Source organism: Misgurnus anguillicaudatus, chromosome 3 (assembly GCF_027580225.2).
Source record: "Misgurnus anguillicaudatus chromosome 3, ASM2758022v2, whole genome shotgun sequence".
Classification (NCBI taxonomy): Eukaryota; Metazoa; Chordata; class Actinopteri; order Cypriniformes; family Cobitidae; genus Misgurnus; species Misgurnus anguillicaudatus.
Genome location: NC_073339.2, coordinates 6,933,980 through 6,952,502, shown reverse-complemented (window position 1 = coordinate 6,952,502; position 18,523 = coordinate 6,933,980). Strand labels below are relative to the sequence as shown.

The 18,523-nt window shown below is 37.5% G+C and overlaps 2 protein-coding genes across 2 annotated transcripts in view; both read left to right on the top strand.

Annotated features, from left to right (window-relative positions):
* The window catches only part of LOC129444021 (uncharacterized), a 61,951-nt gene that overhangs the window by 28,334 nt on the left and 15,094 nt on the right, over positions 1-18,523 (top strand). The window lies entirely within an intron of this gene.
* LOC129444019 (uncharacterized) lies at positions 180-18,314 on the top strand. The gene is given in 8 exon segments (XM_073860030.1): positions 180-595; positions 2,471-3,327; positions 3,329-3,448; positions 7,570-7,900; positions 8,899-9,944; positions 12,395-12,759; positions 16,747-17,751; positions 17,753-18,314. Coding segments are annotated over 8 exon segments (4,113 nt in total). The 5' UTR covers positions 180-297; the 3' UTR covers positions 17,844-18,314.

The following is an 18,523-nucleotide window of genomic DNA, read 5'->3' as shown; positions in this document are numbered from 1 at the left end:
ACTCGGTGAACTAGTCAGGAGCAGGTTTTATTCTGTAAACTCAAAGTTTTTGTCATCTGATCTCTTCCCCGGGTGGCATCCAACAAATCCTTCTTGTGAAATGAATGGGAAGTTTTAAGCGTCTTCTCTCTCCAGTACAGCAGGAGGCGCTCTGCAGCTCTTTAGTCCGCCAATAAACCCACTAAAGAAAGAAAGAAAAAGCTCGCGTGTGATGTGTTTGTGTATCCTCAGTGTTTTTCTCTCTTGAGTGTTTTATTGAGTGTAAACAGAGTCTTGTCTCTGTGTATTTTAGTGTTGATGATGGATGTGATGTGCTGTAAATCAGGAACTGATCAGGACTTACAGGATGATGAATCTACTGATCAAACCTCCACAGAGTCTCTGGATTCTGTCTGTAACGCTGGAGAACAGCAGCAGATCCTGCAGACCAAACTCAAGATGTGTTCAGTCAAACTCATCGACTTCAGGAACCTCATGATGGAGATCAAAACTGAACCCACAGAAATAAAAGCTGAGCTAACAGAAATAAAAACTGAACCCACAGAAGTAAAAACTGAACCTACAGAAGATGATGGTCATGATTTGATTTCGCCAGGTATGTCTCCTCAGTTAATCCGGTAATTTTGTTCCCAAATTTTTTACGTAACTAAACGGTTAAGAGTTGCAAATTTCATTCAGAGCCGATCCTGTACTTCTGGGGGTCCTAAGCAACTTTGTAATGGGCACTGTAAGCGCGTTCATAAAACCTCTTTTGTATTAATAAAACCAAATCCTTTTGGACAATGACATCTAGAAACTAGATTTATTTTCTTAGGTCATTTTGCTCATCAAGAAAATACTACTTGATTTAAGTATTTTTTGATATTTATACTGAAAACAAGACAAAATACTAGTAAGAAAGTCAGTAGTAAGTAAGAAAGTCATTTTTTTCTGTGCAATAAGGCATAAATAGTGGTGTGTGTGAAGGATTAACTGAAAAGATAATCACACACAAAAAAACTAGACAAACACTTTAAATTTATTAGCTACAGCAGTAAAAATTGCTCGGTCAGAACAAGTACATGAATTTACAAGTTGTTTATGTAGATTGTATTTTATAAGCTTAATTATGGTTTCTTTTAAAAGTGATTTAAGACTTCATTTAAGGGGCTAATTTACTGACAAATGTCAAAAATGCATGTTAGCTAAAAGTACAAAAGCACAGTATGATGCACGAGCGCGTATCCCTCTCCTTAAAGGGATAGTTCAGCCAAAAAAGATATTAAACCCATGATTTACTCACCCCTAAGCTGTCCGAGTTGCATATGTCCTTCGTTTTTCAGATAAACACATTTTCGGATATTTTAGAAATTTTTTTAGATCTTTCAGTTGATTAAATGTGATGTTACGGGGTCCACCCATAGTCCACGACCTTCAAATCCTAAAAAAGTGTGTCCATCCTTCACAAATTAAATCCAAACGGCTCCAGGATGATAAACAAAGATCTTCTGATGGTAATCCGTGCGGTGTTGTTGTAGAAATATCCATATTTAAAATTTTATTAACGTAATTAACTACCTTCCGGTAGCGCCGCCATCTTAGACTCCTCTGTATTCAGGACAGAGTATTAGCGTCATGTACGCACTTCTCTTAGTGACGTATGACAAATTCGGAGGGCGGGGGCACAGAGCAGCAGCAGAGTAGCCTCCGTAGGCTGTGTAAGCACTCATCCTGAATGCGGACGCGACTAAGATGGCGGCGCTACCGGAAGGTAGTTAATTACGTTAATAAAATTTTAAATATGGATATTTTTACAACAACACCGCACGGATTACCCTCAGAAGACCTTTGTTTATCATCCTGGAGCCGTTTGGATTTAATTTGTGAAGGATGGACGCACTTTTTTTGGACTTGAAGGTCGTGGACTACATGGACCTCGTAACATTACATTTAATCAACTGAAAGATCTAAAAAAAAATTCTAAAATATCCGAAAATGTGTTTGTCTGAAAAACGATGGACATATGCAACTCGGACAGCTTGGGGGTGAGTAAATCATGGGTTAAATATCGTTTTTGGCCGAATTATCCTTTTAAGGGTTTGGCATTGTACAAAACTGGATGAATAGTCTTATATGCGCAGATTTCCATGGATTTTTCTCCGCTCTCGTTCACAGAGTGTGCGCACACCTTAAATGTCTTTAGTGCGATCGCACATCTTTCCTCTTGTTTGTGCACTCAGACTGCGTCCCGTGCGTCCACAAATCTGTCAGTGCTTAAGCTCTCCATGGTAAAAAAAACCTCTTGAACTTGGTTCAGGGAGTGCTCATGGGAGTTGTAGTTTCGTAGCATCACACCGCACATTTTTTATTATTTCACATGGCTTTAAAGAAAACTACAATTCTAAATTTTTCTGAATTCTCTGTGTGAATATAGAAAAAGATACAGAATTCATCCTTCTTTGTGTAAATAAAAGTGAATTTTTTTTTTCAGATGTGAAGAGTGAATTATGTGATGGAGAGACATTGAGCTCACAGAGACATTTAGAGAGAAAACACACAGAACATAAACATCATCTGAAGAAACACACCAGTGACAGACCGTATCAGTGCCGTGAATGTGGAAAAACCTTCAGGAATTCATGGTTATTAAAATCACACCAGAATATTCACTCTGAAGAGAAACCCTTTCAATGTTCACACTGTAATAAACATTTCCGTCAGAAATCTCATTTGATAGTCCACGAGAAAGTTCACACTGGAGAGAAACCTTATCACTGTAATGTTTGTGGGAAGCGTTTTAATCAACGTCAACATTTAGTGTCACACCAGAGAATTCATACAGGTGAAAAACCTTACAAATGCTCTCATTGTGAGAAGACGTTTGCTCATTCATCTAACTTTAAATCTCATCAGAGAGTTCATACTGGAGAGAAACCTTACCAATGCTCTCATTGTGAGAAGACGTTTACGGAGTCACGTTCTGTAAAAATCCATGAGAGACTTCACACTGGAGTGAAACCTTACCACTGCTCTCACTGTGGTAAGAGCTTCTCTGATCCATCTCAATTCAATGTTCATCAGAGACTTCATACTGGAGAGAAACCTTACCACTGTAGTGTTTGTGGGAAGAGTTTTAATAAACGTCACCATTTAGTTTCACACCAGAGAACTCATACAGGTGAAAAACCTTACAAATGCTCTCACTGTGAGAAGACGTTTGCTCATTCATCTTACTTTAAATCTCATCAGAGAGTTCATACTGGAGAGAAACCTTACCAATGCTCTCATTGTGAGAAGACGTTTACGGAGTAACATTCCGTAAAAGTTCATGAGAGGCTTCACACTGTAAAAGAAACCTTACCACTGCTCTCACTGTGGTAAGAGCTTCTTTGATCCATCTCAATTCAGAGTCCATCAGAGAATTCACACTGGAGAGAAACCTTATCCAGTCCTTCCAGAAAAACGCGGAGTTTTTATGTGATTGTTGCGGGCAAAAATCCTCGATTTTGCGGCACGTTTTCTTAAAAAATGCGATAGAATATACGGGATATTTATGCAATTTATGCGATGGAATTGCTGGAATTTCAAAAATTGCGGAACTTGCAAAAATATTCGGAAACTTGCAAAAGCTGCAATTAGTGATGCACCGATGTATCGGCCACCGATATTTATCGGCCGATTTTTGATGAATTTGAAACCATCGGCAATAGCATGAGAAAGGCCGATACCGATTGTTTATTAATTAACTGCATAAAGAAATCCATTATATGTAAAAAATGAGTTGATGTTGTTAATAAAATAAATGCTGAATAGCAAAAACCACCTTTGAAGGTTGTCATGCTGTCTTATTATATTTGTTTTAGCTTAATTTGTGCCTCTCTTATTATGTTGGTCAGTTGAATGTTAATTAGATCCAATCCATGTTCAGTAAAAATAATTTGATGCAGAAATAAACTAGCTAATAGACCAACTGTATAGTATTGTATACAAGTGTTTAATATCGGTATCGGCCAGAAGTTGTCTGTTTAAATCGGAATTGGTATCGGCCAAAAAAAATCCTATCGGTGCATCCCTAGCTGCAATGATGTTCACGTCACATAATAACGTCACTTCATAATGTTCCCATAGAGGACAAGGCTGCACTTTTGGGAAGTAAATGCAACATTTTTCAACTTTCTGCTAATATATATGTGACTTTTTGCTACGAAAATGCGGGGATTATGAAATCATGAAAGCCCCGCATATTTTGTGCGCGGAAATCTGTAATTAATGCGGCAAAAGTGCGTCGTATTTGGAAAAAATGCAGCCCCGCATAAATATGCGGACTTTGGCTGATTATGCAATATATCGCGCGATCGCGTTTTTCTGGAAGGACTGCTCATCAGTGTACTATTTGCAGGAAGAGTATTAATCAAACTTCGTAAAGCACCAAAGAATAATTCATACAGGAGAAAGACCTTACAAATAAAGCTTTTCCAATGCATAGTACCCCATGGTTTGGTTTTGGTCAGCTCACCTAACTTTGGCTTGGTTAGCTTTTCCATCGAGTTTAGTGACAATTTGGAGTGGGAGGGGTTATAGGCGTTTCGTTATATTTGCGCTGCCTACTGCTGTGACATCATACAATTGTGAGCATCGTTGTACATTCCCATGCATTCATTTATTTCTCAGTTCACCACAAAATAAAAATTGACCAGCACAAATAGATGTTTGCACATCGTGTTTATCACTACCTCTGTCTCACTTTCTGTACAAACACCCTTGGCGTCAGTCGATGCACTCCGCAGAGCCTCATTTAAGTTGCATTTAAGCATTTATGCGGATGTGCGTGTCACGAATGTGCCGCCACAAACTGCAAATCTGGAAAAAAACTGTTACGGTGTTACTGATTGTCAACCTGTGGATGTTTTTCATCACTAAATGGAGTTTGGGAACTTGTAGTAAAGCACAGATGACAACATGTTAACTCGAAAAAGCGCAAGCTAGCACTAAGGTAAAGCTAATCTTGCATTATAGTGATGACGATGTTAGTGACGATGCAGTAGAGTTTGCAGACTTTTCTTATCGTGAAAGTTAATGTGCATTTAAAAGACCTGTTTTAAAGAGCTGAAGGATATATCTTGTTGCGATGATCCGTGGGCATTTTTGTTTATTATAAGCTCTTTTGAGGGCATGAGACGCTATTCTTTTATGCTGGTGAATGATCTTCGCTTCAGCGCTGACAGTGACGAGCTCTCTGATTCATGCTTTTAGCCAGTTTGCAGACATTTCTCGTTATGAATGTAGATCTGCATGTAAATCCCTCATTTTAAAGAGCTGAACCATAACTTTATTTTTACAATGACACACACGTTCTTCTTAGGGGTGTGCAAAAAAATCGATTCACATTTGAATCGCGATTCAAGCATTGCCGATTCAGAATCGATTCATAGAATTCCAAAAATCGATTCATATATTTTCTTTGTAACGCCGTATTACTATTGTCCTGAAATGAGTTTATCTCAGTATTCCCATAGATGGCGCATCAAAGTCACACTGACGCCTGCACACTCTTGTCACAGTGTTTCCCACACATTGCTGCTGCAGCGCTGCCCAGGAATATTAACAAGTGCCCAAGTATAGACGGTTTCATCGGATGCATGTGATACACGTCTGGATCCGAACCTTACTTCCAGTTTCGTTTTTTTAATGGTCTGACTAGATGCTAAACTGATCTCTTGAACAAATGCCTCGTCGAAAATAACAAATGTTTGGTTTCCTAGGTAATCTGTGTGTTGTTTTTTTGCTTGTTATATAAATAAACTACGTTTAAAGTACTTTGTTGTTATTTATTCTTTGCGGAGTTTACCGGAAGTTCATGCGGACCGCGACAGCCGCTTGTTTATGTTGTTGTTACTGCTGAAACCGTCTATATCTGGCATCAAATTTTGTCTTTTTTGTTTTTCCGTGATGATGACACTCTTTAAAGCAACACTATGTATTTTCATGTAAAAATGACTTACAGCTCCCCCATGTGGTTGAAAAGCGCAACAGTGCCTGGTATCAGACACTCCTCTGCAGATAGGGGGAGGGGCGGGGCTGTGTGCTCTACCCTCCACCGCCACTTTCAGAGTGTGTTTGTAGCAGCTAGGAGGCTGCTCAGGTTGCAGCAACAGTACAATTTGTCCAGTTATAAGTTGTTCTATCACTGAAATAATTTCAGAGACATTATTTAAAGGTAAAAAAACTACATAGTGTTGCTTTAATAATGACATTTTGTGTGCGACAAGATGAGTTCGGTGTGCGTTCACGTGCTCTGTTTCTCAATGAATTGGGATGTGACGCGAACAAGCTCATGTCACATTGTATCCTTCATGTTTCTGAACTATAGCAAAGTTTTACCATTAGAGGACTTCACGGAGCACCCGCGGCCCGTATGGTTCCGGGTTTGTATTTGAAATGGTCAGTCGGGCCGGGTCAGTCATAGTTAAATTACTTCGGGTCCCAAGTTTGATTAATATTGTGTGTAAAACCCGAGTCAATCAGAGAATGGCCGTGAGCGCTACCGCGCTAAAGCTTGCATGCAGTTTCAGCTTGCAGACGGTTTCTATGGGGATAACAACTGGCTCTTGTTTTTTTGTTATTATTATTAATAAACCATAAATTTTCTAAAATCTAAAAAGTTTGCACAGAGATAGTAGCAAAAAAACAATGCTTATGTTAAGCCTATTGCACTGAACGAGCAACCCAGCTAACAGAAAAAAGTTCCAAGAACGTTCCCTGAAAGTTCCCAACGCTCCCAAAAACGCTCTGCCAACGCCAAAAGTGTCCAGTTTTCTTGACGTTCAACTTGTCTCAAATAAGAGGAATGTTACATTTTACCATTTTTAAACGTTATGACAATGTCATGTTTTTATTTTTACACAATGTTTAAAACAACAACTGTTTATTATATCGACTTGTCAAGATGCACACCAGTAATGTTTTTGTAAGGTATGTTTGGAAAAGCTATTTAAATGCCCTAAGGGCTAATACAGGCACTGGACAATAATATGAACAAGAAGTTTGCAAATGCCCTCATATTTAACTCTTTGTAGTCTCTAAGCTTTGTATTAATGCAGTTTATGTTGTATTCAGTAGAAGTCGGTACATGTTGTGTATGTGAAATGTATCTGTTTAAGGGATTCTGTTTCAAGAGCATCTAAAACATATAAAATGTGTGTGGTGTTTAAAGAAAAACGGTCTTAAGTTACCAGTATGATTGTTGAAAGCTCATAAAGCCTTCATCAGTGAAGGAGATTACAAAAAATGATACAAGGTGCATCCATCTTATTTTCAAATCCCAACGTTGACATATAAGGTAAAGACTGTATTCCCTGACGCTGGATCTTTACATTTACAAAATCAGCATTGTGGCAGCCATTACTACACCATGAAGAAACATCAACCTTCTTGTGTAATGAATGAGAGATGGATAAAGTGTTGAGTGTTTTCTCTCTCCAGTACAGCAGGAGGCGCTCTGCAGCTTTTTAGTCCGCCGATAAACCCACTAAAGAAAGAAAGAGCTCGCGTGTGATGTGTTTGTGTATCCTCAGTGTTTTTCTCTCTTGAGTGTTTATTGAGTGTAAACAGAGTCTTGTCTCTGTGTATTTTAGTGTTGATGATGAGATGGATGTGATGTGCTGTAAATCAGGAACTGATCAGGGCTTACAGGATGAGGAATCTACTGATCAAACCTCCACAGAGTCTCTGGATTCTGTCTGTAACGCTGGAGAACAGCAGCAGATCCTGCAGACCAAACTCAACATGTGTTCAGTCAAACTCATCGACTTCAGGAACCTCATGATGAAGATCAAAACTGAACCTACAGAAATAAAAACTGAACCCACATCTGATGAATATGAAGACAATCACAATGATGGTCATGATTTTTTTCTGTCAGGTAAATTTATGTCTCCACAATTGTTGCATTTTTACTATTTTTTTAACCTGAACTGTTGCGGGCCCACACAAACTGTTTATGTAGCTCTAAGTGTGTAGTTTATATTCATCATCTTTTTGAAAAAGAAAATGACGGAGTGAGAATTTTGTCAAATGTAAGAGGTCCACGGATGGGATCAAGTTGTTAATACGTATTTATAACACTAATAGCATACTGTACACCTAAAATAATCATAACAAGGGAAGCTCCAAGAATGTATTTTTCATATTTCTTTGTGTTAATAGTTATGCAGTAATATATTTTTTTCACACGAGTATGCAGCAAACAATGACACCAAGTGGCATTTGTTTCGTAAAAACCACTAAAAGTGTGACACACATCTATTTTTTTAAACTAGTTGAGATTTGTGGCTTTTTTATTAGGGATTTGGGTGTGAAGCAATTTGTTTTATTTGTTTTTTTATATATATATATATATATATAAAATAAAACTTTATTGTATAGGGGTGTGCACAATAGTTGACAGGAGGTTTGTAATATCACAAAACTAATTTCCCCAAATTGCCAGAGCTATACACAGTTAAATCCCTGATATTAAATTAACACCGGCTCTGTGTGTTCATATGGGTATCACCAGCAGGGTGTCAAAACCAACACTGAAGTAGGGATGCTCATATTGACCAGTTAACCACTAACCAAAGTAAAGCACACTCATCAAGTCATCTTATGAGCCCTGAATAGAAACACAACAAGCTAAATTTTATGTTAACCCTTTTCCATAGTAAACTATTATAAGGAAAATGTGGTTTTAAGTATAAATTCAGTAAAAGACACAACAATTTGATTTAATCAATATGTAATTACCCAATCAGCTATAATACCAACACTGACAGCTGTCTACTCTCTCTGTGCGAATAAAGAAAAGATACAGAATCTCAATTCATCCTACTTTATATAAATAAAAGTCAATTTAATTGTTTCATGATTTTTTTCTGTCAGATGTAAAGAGTGAATTATGTTTGGATGGAGAAATAACGTCCTCGACTCTTTCCCGCGTCAGCGGTGGAGAGACATTGAGATATTTAGAGAGCCATGAGAGAAAACACACAGAACATGAACATCATCTGAAGAAACACACTAATGAGAGACTGTATCAGTGCAAGTCACACAAAACACTACACACTGAACAAAAACCCTTTCAATGTTCACACTGTGATAAACGTTTCAGTCATAAATCTCATCTGATAACCCACGAGAGAGTTCACACTGGAGAGAAACCTTATCACTGTAATGTTTGTGGGAAGAGTTTTAGTCAACGTGTCAGTTTAGTGAGACATCAGAGAACTCATACAGGTGAAAATGAAAAACCTTGCAAATGCTCTCAGTGTGAGAAGACGTTTGCTCATTCAGCTTCCTTAAAAGCCCATCAGAGGCTTCACACTGGAGAGAAACCTTACATCTGCCCAATCTGTGGAAAGAGCTTCTCACATTTGTATCGTGTCAGAGTTCATGAGAGAATTCACACTGGAGAGAAACCTTATCACTGTAATGTTTGTGGGAAGAGTTTTAGACAATGTGAGGGTTTAATGAGACACCAGAGAAGTCATACAGGCGAAAAACCTTACAAATGCTCTCAGTGTGAGAAGATGTTTGCTCATTCAGATTCCTTAAAAGCCCATGAGAGAATTCACACTGGAGAGAAACCTTACGTCTGCTCTCATTGTGGAAAGAGCTTCTCTGATCCATCTAGTTTTAGAGTTCATCAAAGAGTTCATACTGGAGAGAAACCTCATCACTGTAATGTTTGTGGGAAGAATTTTAATCAACGTGAGCATTTGGTGAGACACCAGAGAATTCACACAGGTGAAAAACCTTACAAATGCTCTCAGTGTGACAAGACGTTTGGTCATTCATCTAACTTTAAAGCCCATCAGAGAGTTCATACTGGAGAGAAACCTTACGTCTGCTCTCATTGTGGAAAGAGCTTCTCTAAACCATCTAGTTTAAGAGTTCATCAAAGAGTTCACACTGGAGAGAAACCTCATCACTGAAGTGTTTGCTAGCTTTCTAAAGCGCGAGAGAACTCATACAGGTGAAAAACCTTACAAAAGCTCTGTGAGAAGACTTTTACTCAGTCAAGTAATTAAAAGCCCATGAGAGAGTTCAAACAGGAGAGAACCTTTATGTCTGCTCGATTTGTGGAGAGAGATTCTTACTCTGGAAGTTTTCAGCATCATCAGAAAAACACGCTAAAGAACAAAGTACACTGAAATCATTGTAGTGTTTGTCTTGACACACTGGTTGTGTATATTCGATGAGAATATTTGATTCGATAATGTACTAGAACAAAAACAATTTATTTCTATGAATGACTTTATATTGACCTCGGTTATTTGTGGTGCCAAAAAGCAAATATTTAGTTCTCATTGCCAGGTAACATTTATAAACTCTCTAAATTTTTACTATTAATGTTTTTTGTGTGATTGATCAGTGTGTTATATTGCTTGAATTGAATGTTGAAATAATTCGTCGTTTACTCTCTCGTTTTGTATTATTCAGTGTTTTGTATGATTGATCAATGCAGTATATTGTTTCAATTAGACTTTGAATTATTTGGTATTGTTGACATTTCTTATGATTGATTAATGTGTTTTATAAGTTGAAATTATTTTTGAATTATCATGTTGCTTACCTGGCTAAAATATTGTTACGTTTGGATTTATTCTGCATTACTCTGAATTATTCACTACAAGTAAATTTGAGCTGTGGACAGGTATACCCACTAACATATACCCAAAAGCGTGAGGGGGCGACACAGTGGCTCAGTACTGTTGCCTCACAGCAAGAAGGTCCCTGTTTCAAGCCCCGGCTAGGGCAGGTGGCCTTTCTGTGTGGAGTTTGCATGTTCTCCGTGTCAGCGTGGGTGTACTCCAAGTACTTTGGTTTCCCTTTTCCCAGTTAGGCAAATTGGAGATGCCAAATTGTCACTCCCCCAACCTGTGTATGGATCAACTTGTCTGAATAAAACTTGTGTATGGATTAACTGGTTCTCCCCATGAATATAGCTGTAGATGCTGGAATGGCGTAAAGAAAGAAGGAAAAGCGTGAGGATGCGTAACAGTATTGTTTAGTGACACACGTTTCACACTTTCATTAATAAATGTACATGTGAAGCACATACCATTAGCATGTAAACTTCATTAGTCATGAAAACTTAATAAAAAAGACTTCATCAGTGAAAGAGAACAATGTGTAAAAAGTAAAACTGAGCGACAGAAACCATCAAACACTGAGACGGAACATTGAAGTTCCCACCACACCTCAGAGGGGTATTATGGATTATAATTGGAACAATATTACATTTTTAACACAAATGAAGTGGTTATATTGTGAAAATAGATTTTATTTGTACAATTTTATTAAAATATATATAACTTTATATATTTAAGAAAAAAGTAGTTTCTTTCTAATTCATGTCTGTGGTGTTACGACAATGGATGTTGCCCTTTTAAGTAAAGGGGGAAATATATTTAGACTACTTCATTGGTCAGTGCAGGTGCAATTTCATCTGTCACACTTTTTTTGTGTCTGTGTCTCTGTGATGTTATGTTTATAACTTGCAGATTTTAAATTTTTATTTTTTTTTGATAAATAAATACATTAATATTTCCTAAATGTCCCCTGATCTTGAAATCATCATGATGGCAGCCTCCATTTTAGGAAACTTAAGAAGACTGGATTTAGGCTAATTTGTCTGTGGTGTTAGTGTCTGTGTGGTGTTACTAAGTGTCTTTTTACTTCAAATATTGGTAACACCACAAAATGTTATTAAGCTTCAATTTTAATTGATATAGCAATTTAAAATAATTTAAAATGCATAACAATACATTTTATTAAAAGAAAACAAAGAAGCATTTTTTTTTTATTTCTGCCTCTCATTTGTCACCACAATTGAACAATGACCCAGTTGTGTTCTTCTCTATAATATGATGCATGCTATTTAATTGACTGTCCCCTATTCTTGATCTGTGGTAATAATCTTCTCTTTCCTGTTCCTTACAGCTCTTTTCTTCACTCAGTGTTTGTATTTTAATGATAAAATCAGACTGATGTTCCCATTCTTTAATAATTATTTTCTTTACAATGTCCTATCATTATACCTTTAGAAGTTTGATGTTTTGTCTTTATTTTGTTTCTTCAGCACTTGTTGAGTTTATCAACTTCTTCTTTCCTCCTTATGCATATATGTGTAAATCTCCAATCGCTATTGCAGGTGGAGACTGTATTCCTTGACACTGGTAAAAATTGTGCATTGTGACAGCCATTACCACATCATGAAGAAACATCAACTTTCTTGTGTAATGAATGAGAGATGAATAAAGTGTTGAGCGTCTTCTCTCTCCAGTACAGCAGGAGGCGCTCTGCAGCTCTTTAGTCCGCCAATAAACCCACTAAAGAAAGAAACAAAGAAAGAGCTCGCGTGTGATGTGTTTGTGTATCCTCAGTGTTTTTCTCTCTTGAGTGTTTTATTGAGTGTAAACAGAGTCTTGTCTCTGTGTATTTTAGTGTTGATGATGAGATGGATGTGATGTGCTGTAAATCAGGAACTGATCAGGGCTTACAGGATGAAGAATCTACTGATCAAACCTCCACAGAGTCTCTGGATTCTGTCTGTAACGCTGGAGAACAGCAGCAGATCCTGCAGACCAAACTCAAGATGTGTTCAGTCAAACTCATCGACTTCAGGAACCTCATGATGAAGATCAAAACTGAACCTACAGAAATAAAAACTGAACCGACATCTGATGAATATGAAGACAATCACAATGATGGGCATGAATTTTTTCTGTCAGATGTAAATTTATGTCTCCACAATTGTTGCATTTTTACTATTTTTTAACCCCAAATGTTGCGGGCCCACACAAACTGTTTATGTAGCTCTAAGTGTGTAGTTTAAATTCATCACCTTTTTGAAAAAGAAAATGACGGAGTGAGAATTTTGTCAAATGTAAGGGGCCCACAGATGAGATCAAGTTGTTAATATATATTTCTAACACTAATATCATACTTTAAACCTAAAATAATCATTACAATTGAAAGCTCCAAGAATGTATTTTTCAAATTTCTAAAACTTTGTGTTAATAGTTATGCAATAATATTTTTTTCACAAGAGTATGCAGCAAACAATGACACCAAGTGGCATTTGTTTCGTAAAAAACACTAAAAGTGTGACACACATCAATTTTTTAAAACTAGTTGAGATTTGTGGCTTTTTTAATTAGGGATTTGGGTGTGAAGCAATTTGTTTTATTTTTTTTTATTTTTTTTAATATAAAATAAAACTTTATTCAATTAAATTTTATTTATATAGCGCTTTTCACAAGAGTTAATTGTTTCAAAGCAGCTTTACATTAATAGAAGCAGTGAAAAGCAGAGAAAAACGACAGATAGCACAACAAAATACACAATAGCACAAGCAGTTAAATTTGCTGCGGCTATGACTCAACATTATAAGCGAGGTTATTACTAATGTAACGTCTAGAAGAGGAAGCTAAGTTAAGCCCAAGAAGGCTACCTCCCCGGGTTAAAAAACCCCCTAGGAGAAAAAAAACCCCCAGGGTTTTTAGCCGAGGAAATAAAAAAGTCCTAGGAGGGAAAAACCCTTGGGAGATATTATATATATATATATATATATATATACGCACATATAAACGGATAAGGAGATTAAGCAGAGATTAATCAGGTTCTGCCGGTGATCGTTGGTCAGGCATCAGCTGGGCATCACGTTGAAGAACAGCCAGTAGATCAGAGGTGTGCCGACTTTCACATCTACCGGAACTGGGTCTGTTTGTATCATAGTCCTCGGGGTCGAGGACGAGACAGGGAGAGAAAAACAAAATCATATTAGCGTACGGGCCGTTCACATGTAATGAAGTGTTACACAGTGATGTGGTTTAAATCAGCTTAGTTCCAGACAGACTAACTATTCCGGCATAATTATATTATCCACAGTTGAGGATTTTGCAAATTGGGGGCCCAATGCGAAGGTATATATGGTAACTAAGGGTCACCTTCCGATCTTTAAGAGAAAATGAAACCTGCCGAAAATGAAACCTGTCGACCCGTTTGACTAAGACCTGAAGCCCCACTGTCGTCGTTAATGCAGGTTCAGTGGCAAACGGGTCTGTATGGCATACTATTCACAAGACACATGAAAGCGCCAAAATCGCAACCCGACCATACGTGCCAACCCGTTTGACTAAGGCTGGAGGCCCCACTGTCGTCGTTAATGCAGGTTCAGTGGCAAACTATTTAATGCAATTCATTTTGAAGTGTTCATGCAGATAAGGTTTTTATTTATTTATTTGGTTGGTCTGTGTTAAGACCGTGAGTGCTTTGTTCCATAAAAATAACTATTGCGAGTTAAGTACCTTTACTAGACAAATTATGTGAATGCTTTGTTGAAGAGAAAAGTTTTAAAGGAGCATTTCACCCATAGAAACATTAATCTTCATTGAAAGTGTCTCATATTTGTAGTCGAAATGTAACATACATTTCGAATTTGGTGCCAATTTGACTGAGAAAAGGGCTGTTTGTAGTCTCACCTGATCAACAAAGATATTGGACTTCCTTCTTTCAATGATGCAAAATGATGATTTTTACATCATTGAAAGAAGGAAGTGCAACACTGAAATCTATATTTCTCCTGTTTCAGCGGCAACTGAGGAAATTATGCACGACCATTCAAAAACATGACTAGGGTTCTAACTATACAAAGATTAATGCAAATGGGTGAAGTGTCCCTTTAAGTCTAGATTTAAAATGATCGACTGTGTCTGATTCTCGGACATCGGTTGGTAAATTATTCCAGAGCTTAGGGGCTAAGTAGGAAAAGGATCTTCCACTTTTAGACACTTTTGATAGTCTAGGGATAATCAATAGACCAGAATTTTGTAGTGTGCGTGATGGATTGTATTCTGATAGTAATTCTCTAAGATATGAGGGTGCTAGGCCATTTAAAGCTTTGTAGGTGATTAGTGATATTTTAAATTGTATGCAATATTTAACTGGTAGCCAGTGTAAAGATGCCAGAATTGGGCTTATGTTGTCATACTTCTTAGATCGAGTAAGTACCCTTGCAGAAGCGTTTTGAACTAGCTGAAGCTTGTTTACCTGATTTGCATGGTATCCCCCGAGTAGCGAGTTACAATAGTCTATTTTTAGAGGTCATAAAAGCATGGATAAGCTTCTCTGCATCAGATGTAGACAGTATATGGCGTATTTTTGAGATATTTCTAAGATGGAAGAATGCTGTGCGGCAGACGTTGGCAATATGACTATCGAAGGATAAGTTGCTGTCGAACATCACACCTGAGTTCCTAACCGTGGAAGATGGCACCACAGTGCAGCCATCCATGTGCAATTTGTAATCTGACATATGATGTTTGTAGCAATTCGGTTTAATAATAAGTATCTCTGTCTTATTGAAGTTTAGCATAAGAAAGTTATGTGCCATCCAGTCACTAACATCGCTAATGCTGTCTGTTAGCTTAGAAAACGTGTGTGTTTCGCTGGGATGTGAGGAGATGTAAAGCTGGGTATCATCCACAAAGCAGTGAAAACTTATGTTATGTTTCCAGATAATGTCTCCTAGGGGTAACATATATAATGAGAACAGGATAGGACCTAAAACTGATCCCTGCGGTACACCGTATTTAACCAGCGAGTGATATGACTCTTCCTCATTTACATAAACAAAGTGACAGCGAATGGTTAGATACGACCTAAACCATGCTAGCGCCTGACCACTGATACCAACATAGTTTTCAAGTCTATTGAGTAAGATTGTGTGATCTATTGTGTCAAAGGCTGCACTAAGGTCTAGTAATATAAGAATTAAGATTTCACAATCGGATGTTAATAGGAGGTCATTTGTAACTCTAAGCAGCGCTGTCTCTGTGCTATGGTGGGGCCTGAATCCTGATCGGAACTTTTTATTGTAGGGGTGTGCACAATAGTTGACAGTAGGATTGTAATATCGCAAAACTAATTTCCCCAAATTGCCTATACACAGTAAAATCCTTGATATTAAATTAACACCGGCTCTGTGTTCATGTGGGTACCACCAGCAGGGTGTTAAAAACCAAATTGAAGTAGGGATGCTCATATTGACCGGTTAACCACCAACCGAAGTAAAGCATGCTCATCAAGTCATCTTATGAGCCCTGAAAAGAAACACAACAAGCTTAAGTTTATGTTAAAGGTTCTCTAAGCGAATTCATGCGTTTTAGACCATATAACATTTTTTGTTACATACAGCAAACATCTCCTCACTATCTGCTTGCTGCCTGTCCGCTGATCAAACTAAAAAAAAACGCGTTCTCTGTAGACAGCTCAGAATCCACAAATTGCAATAATAACAAACTGGCCAAACCTACACCAGAAACCATAACAACGTGTTCTAACCAATAAACGCCAAGAAGGATTTGGGGGTTGGGTTTGGGCGCATTCATGAAAGCACGGAAGGGAGGGGGAGGGGAGGAGTTAACTACGCTCAGTTTGTTTGAAAACACATTTCAAAAATCAACACACAGATTCGCTTAGAGAACCTTTAACCATTTTCCATAGTAAACTATTATAAGGAAAATGTGGTTTTAAGTATAAATTCAGTAAAAGACAAAACAATTTGATTTAATCAATATGTAATTACCCAAGCAGCTATAATACCAACACTGACAGCTGTCTTCTCTCTCTGTGTGAATAAAGAAAAGATACTGAATCTCAATTCATCCTACTTTATATAAATAAAAGTCAATTTAATTGTTTCATGTTTCTGTCAGATGTAAAGAGTGAATTATGTTTGGATGGAGAAGTAACGTCCTCGACTCTTTCCTGCATCAGCGGTGGACCTTACGTCTGCTCTCAATGTGGAAAGAGCTTCTCTGATTTAAGTTCTATTCGAGTCCATCTGAGAGTTCATACTGGAGAAAAATCTCATCATTGTAATGTTTGTGGGAAGAGTTTCAGTCAACATGACAGTTTAGTGTCACACCAGAGAACTCATACAGGTGAAAAACCTTACAAATGCTCTCAGTGTGAGAAGACTTTTGCTCATTCAGCTTCCTTAAAAGCCCATGAGAGAATTCACACTGGAGAGAAACCTTACAAATGTAATGTCTGTGGGAGGAGTTTTAGGCAACATGCTAGCGTTTTAAGGCACCAGCGAGTTCATACAGGAGAGAAACCTTACGTCTGCTCTCAATGTGGAAAGAGCTTCTCTGATTTAAGTTATATTAGAGTCCATGAGAGACTTCACACTGGAGAGAAACCTCATCACTGTAATGTTTGTGGGAAGAGTTTTAATCGACATTACAATTTATTGTCACACCAAAGAATTCATACAGGTGAAAAACCTTACAAATGCTCTCAGTGTGAGAAGACTTTTACTCAGGCAGTTCACTTAAAAGTCCATGAGAGAGTTCATACTGGAGAGAAACCTTACATCTGCCCAATCTGTGGAAAGAGCTTCTCACATTTATTTCGTTTCAGAGTTCATCAAAGAGTTCATACTGGAGAGAAACCTCATCACTGTAATGTTTGTGGGAAGAATTTTAATCAACGTGAACATTTAGTGAGACACCAGAGAATTCACACAGGTGAAAAACCTTACAAATGCTCTCAGTGTGAGAAGACGTTTGGTCATTCATCTAACTTTAAAGCCCATCAGAGACTTCACACTGGAGAGAAACCTTACGTCTGCTCTCATTGTGGAAAGAGCTTCTCTGATCCATCTAGTTTTAGAGTTCATCAAAGAGTTCATACTGGAGAGAAACCTCATCACTGAAGTGTTTGCTAGCTTTCTAAAGCACGAGAGAATTCATACAGGTGAAAGACCTTACAAATACTCTCAGTGTGAGAAGCATTTTACTCAGTCAAGTAATTAAAAGCCCATGAGAGAGTTCAAGCAGGAGAGAACCTTTATGTTTGCTCGATCTGTGGAGAGAGATTCTTACTCTGGAAGTTTTCAGCATCATCAGAAGAAACACGCTAAAGAACAAAGTACACTGAAATCATTGTAGTGTTTGTCTTGACACACTGGTTGTGTATATTCGATGAGAATATTTGATTCGATAATGTACTAGAACAAAAACAATTTATTTCTATGAATGACTTTACATTGACCTCGGTTATTTGTGGTGCCAAAAAGCAAAGATTTAGTTCTCATCGCCAGGTAACATTTCTAAACTCTCTAAATTTTTACTATTAATGTTTTTTGTGTGATTGATCAGTGTGTTATATTGCTTTAATTGAATGTTGAATTAATTCGTCGTTTACTCTCTCGTTTTGTATTATTCAGTGTTTTGTATGATTGATCAATGCATTATATTGTTTGAATTAGACTTTGAATTATTTGGTATTGTTGACATTTCTTATGATTGATTAATGTGTTTTATTAGTTGAAATGATTTTTGAATTATCATGTTGCTTACCTGGCTAAAATATTGTTACGTTTGGATTTATTCTGCATTACTCTGAATTATTCACTACAAGTAAATTTGAGCTGTGGACAGGTATACCCACTAACATATACCCAAAAGCGTGAGGGGGCAGCACAGGGGCTCAG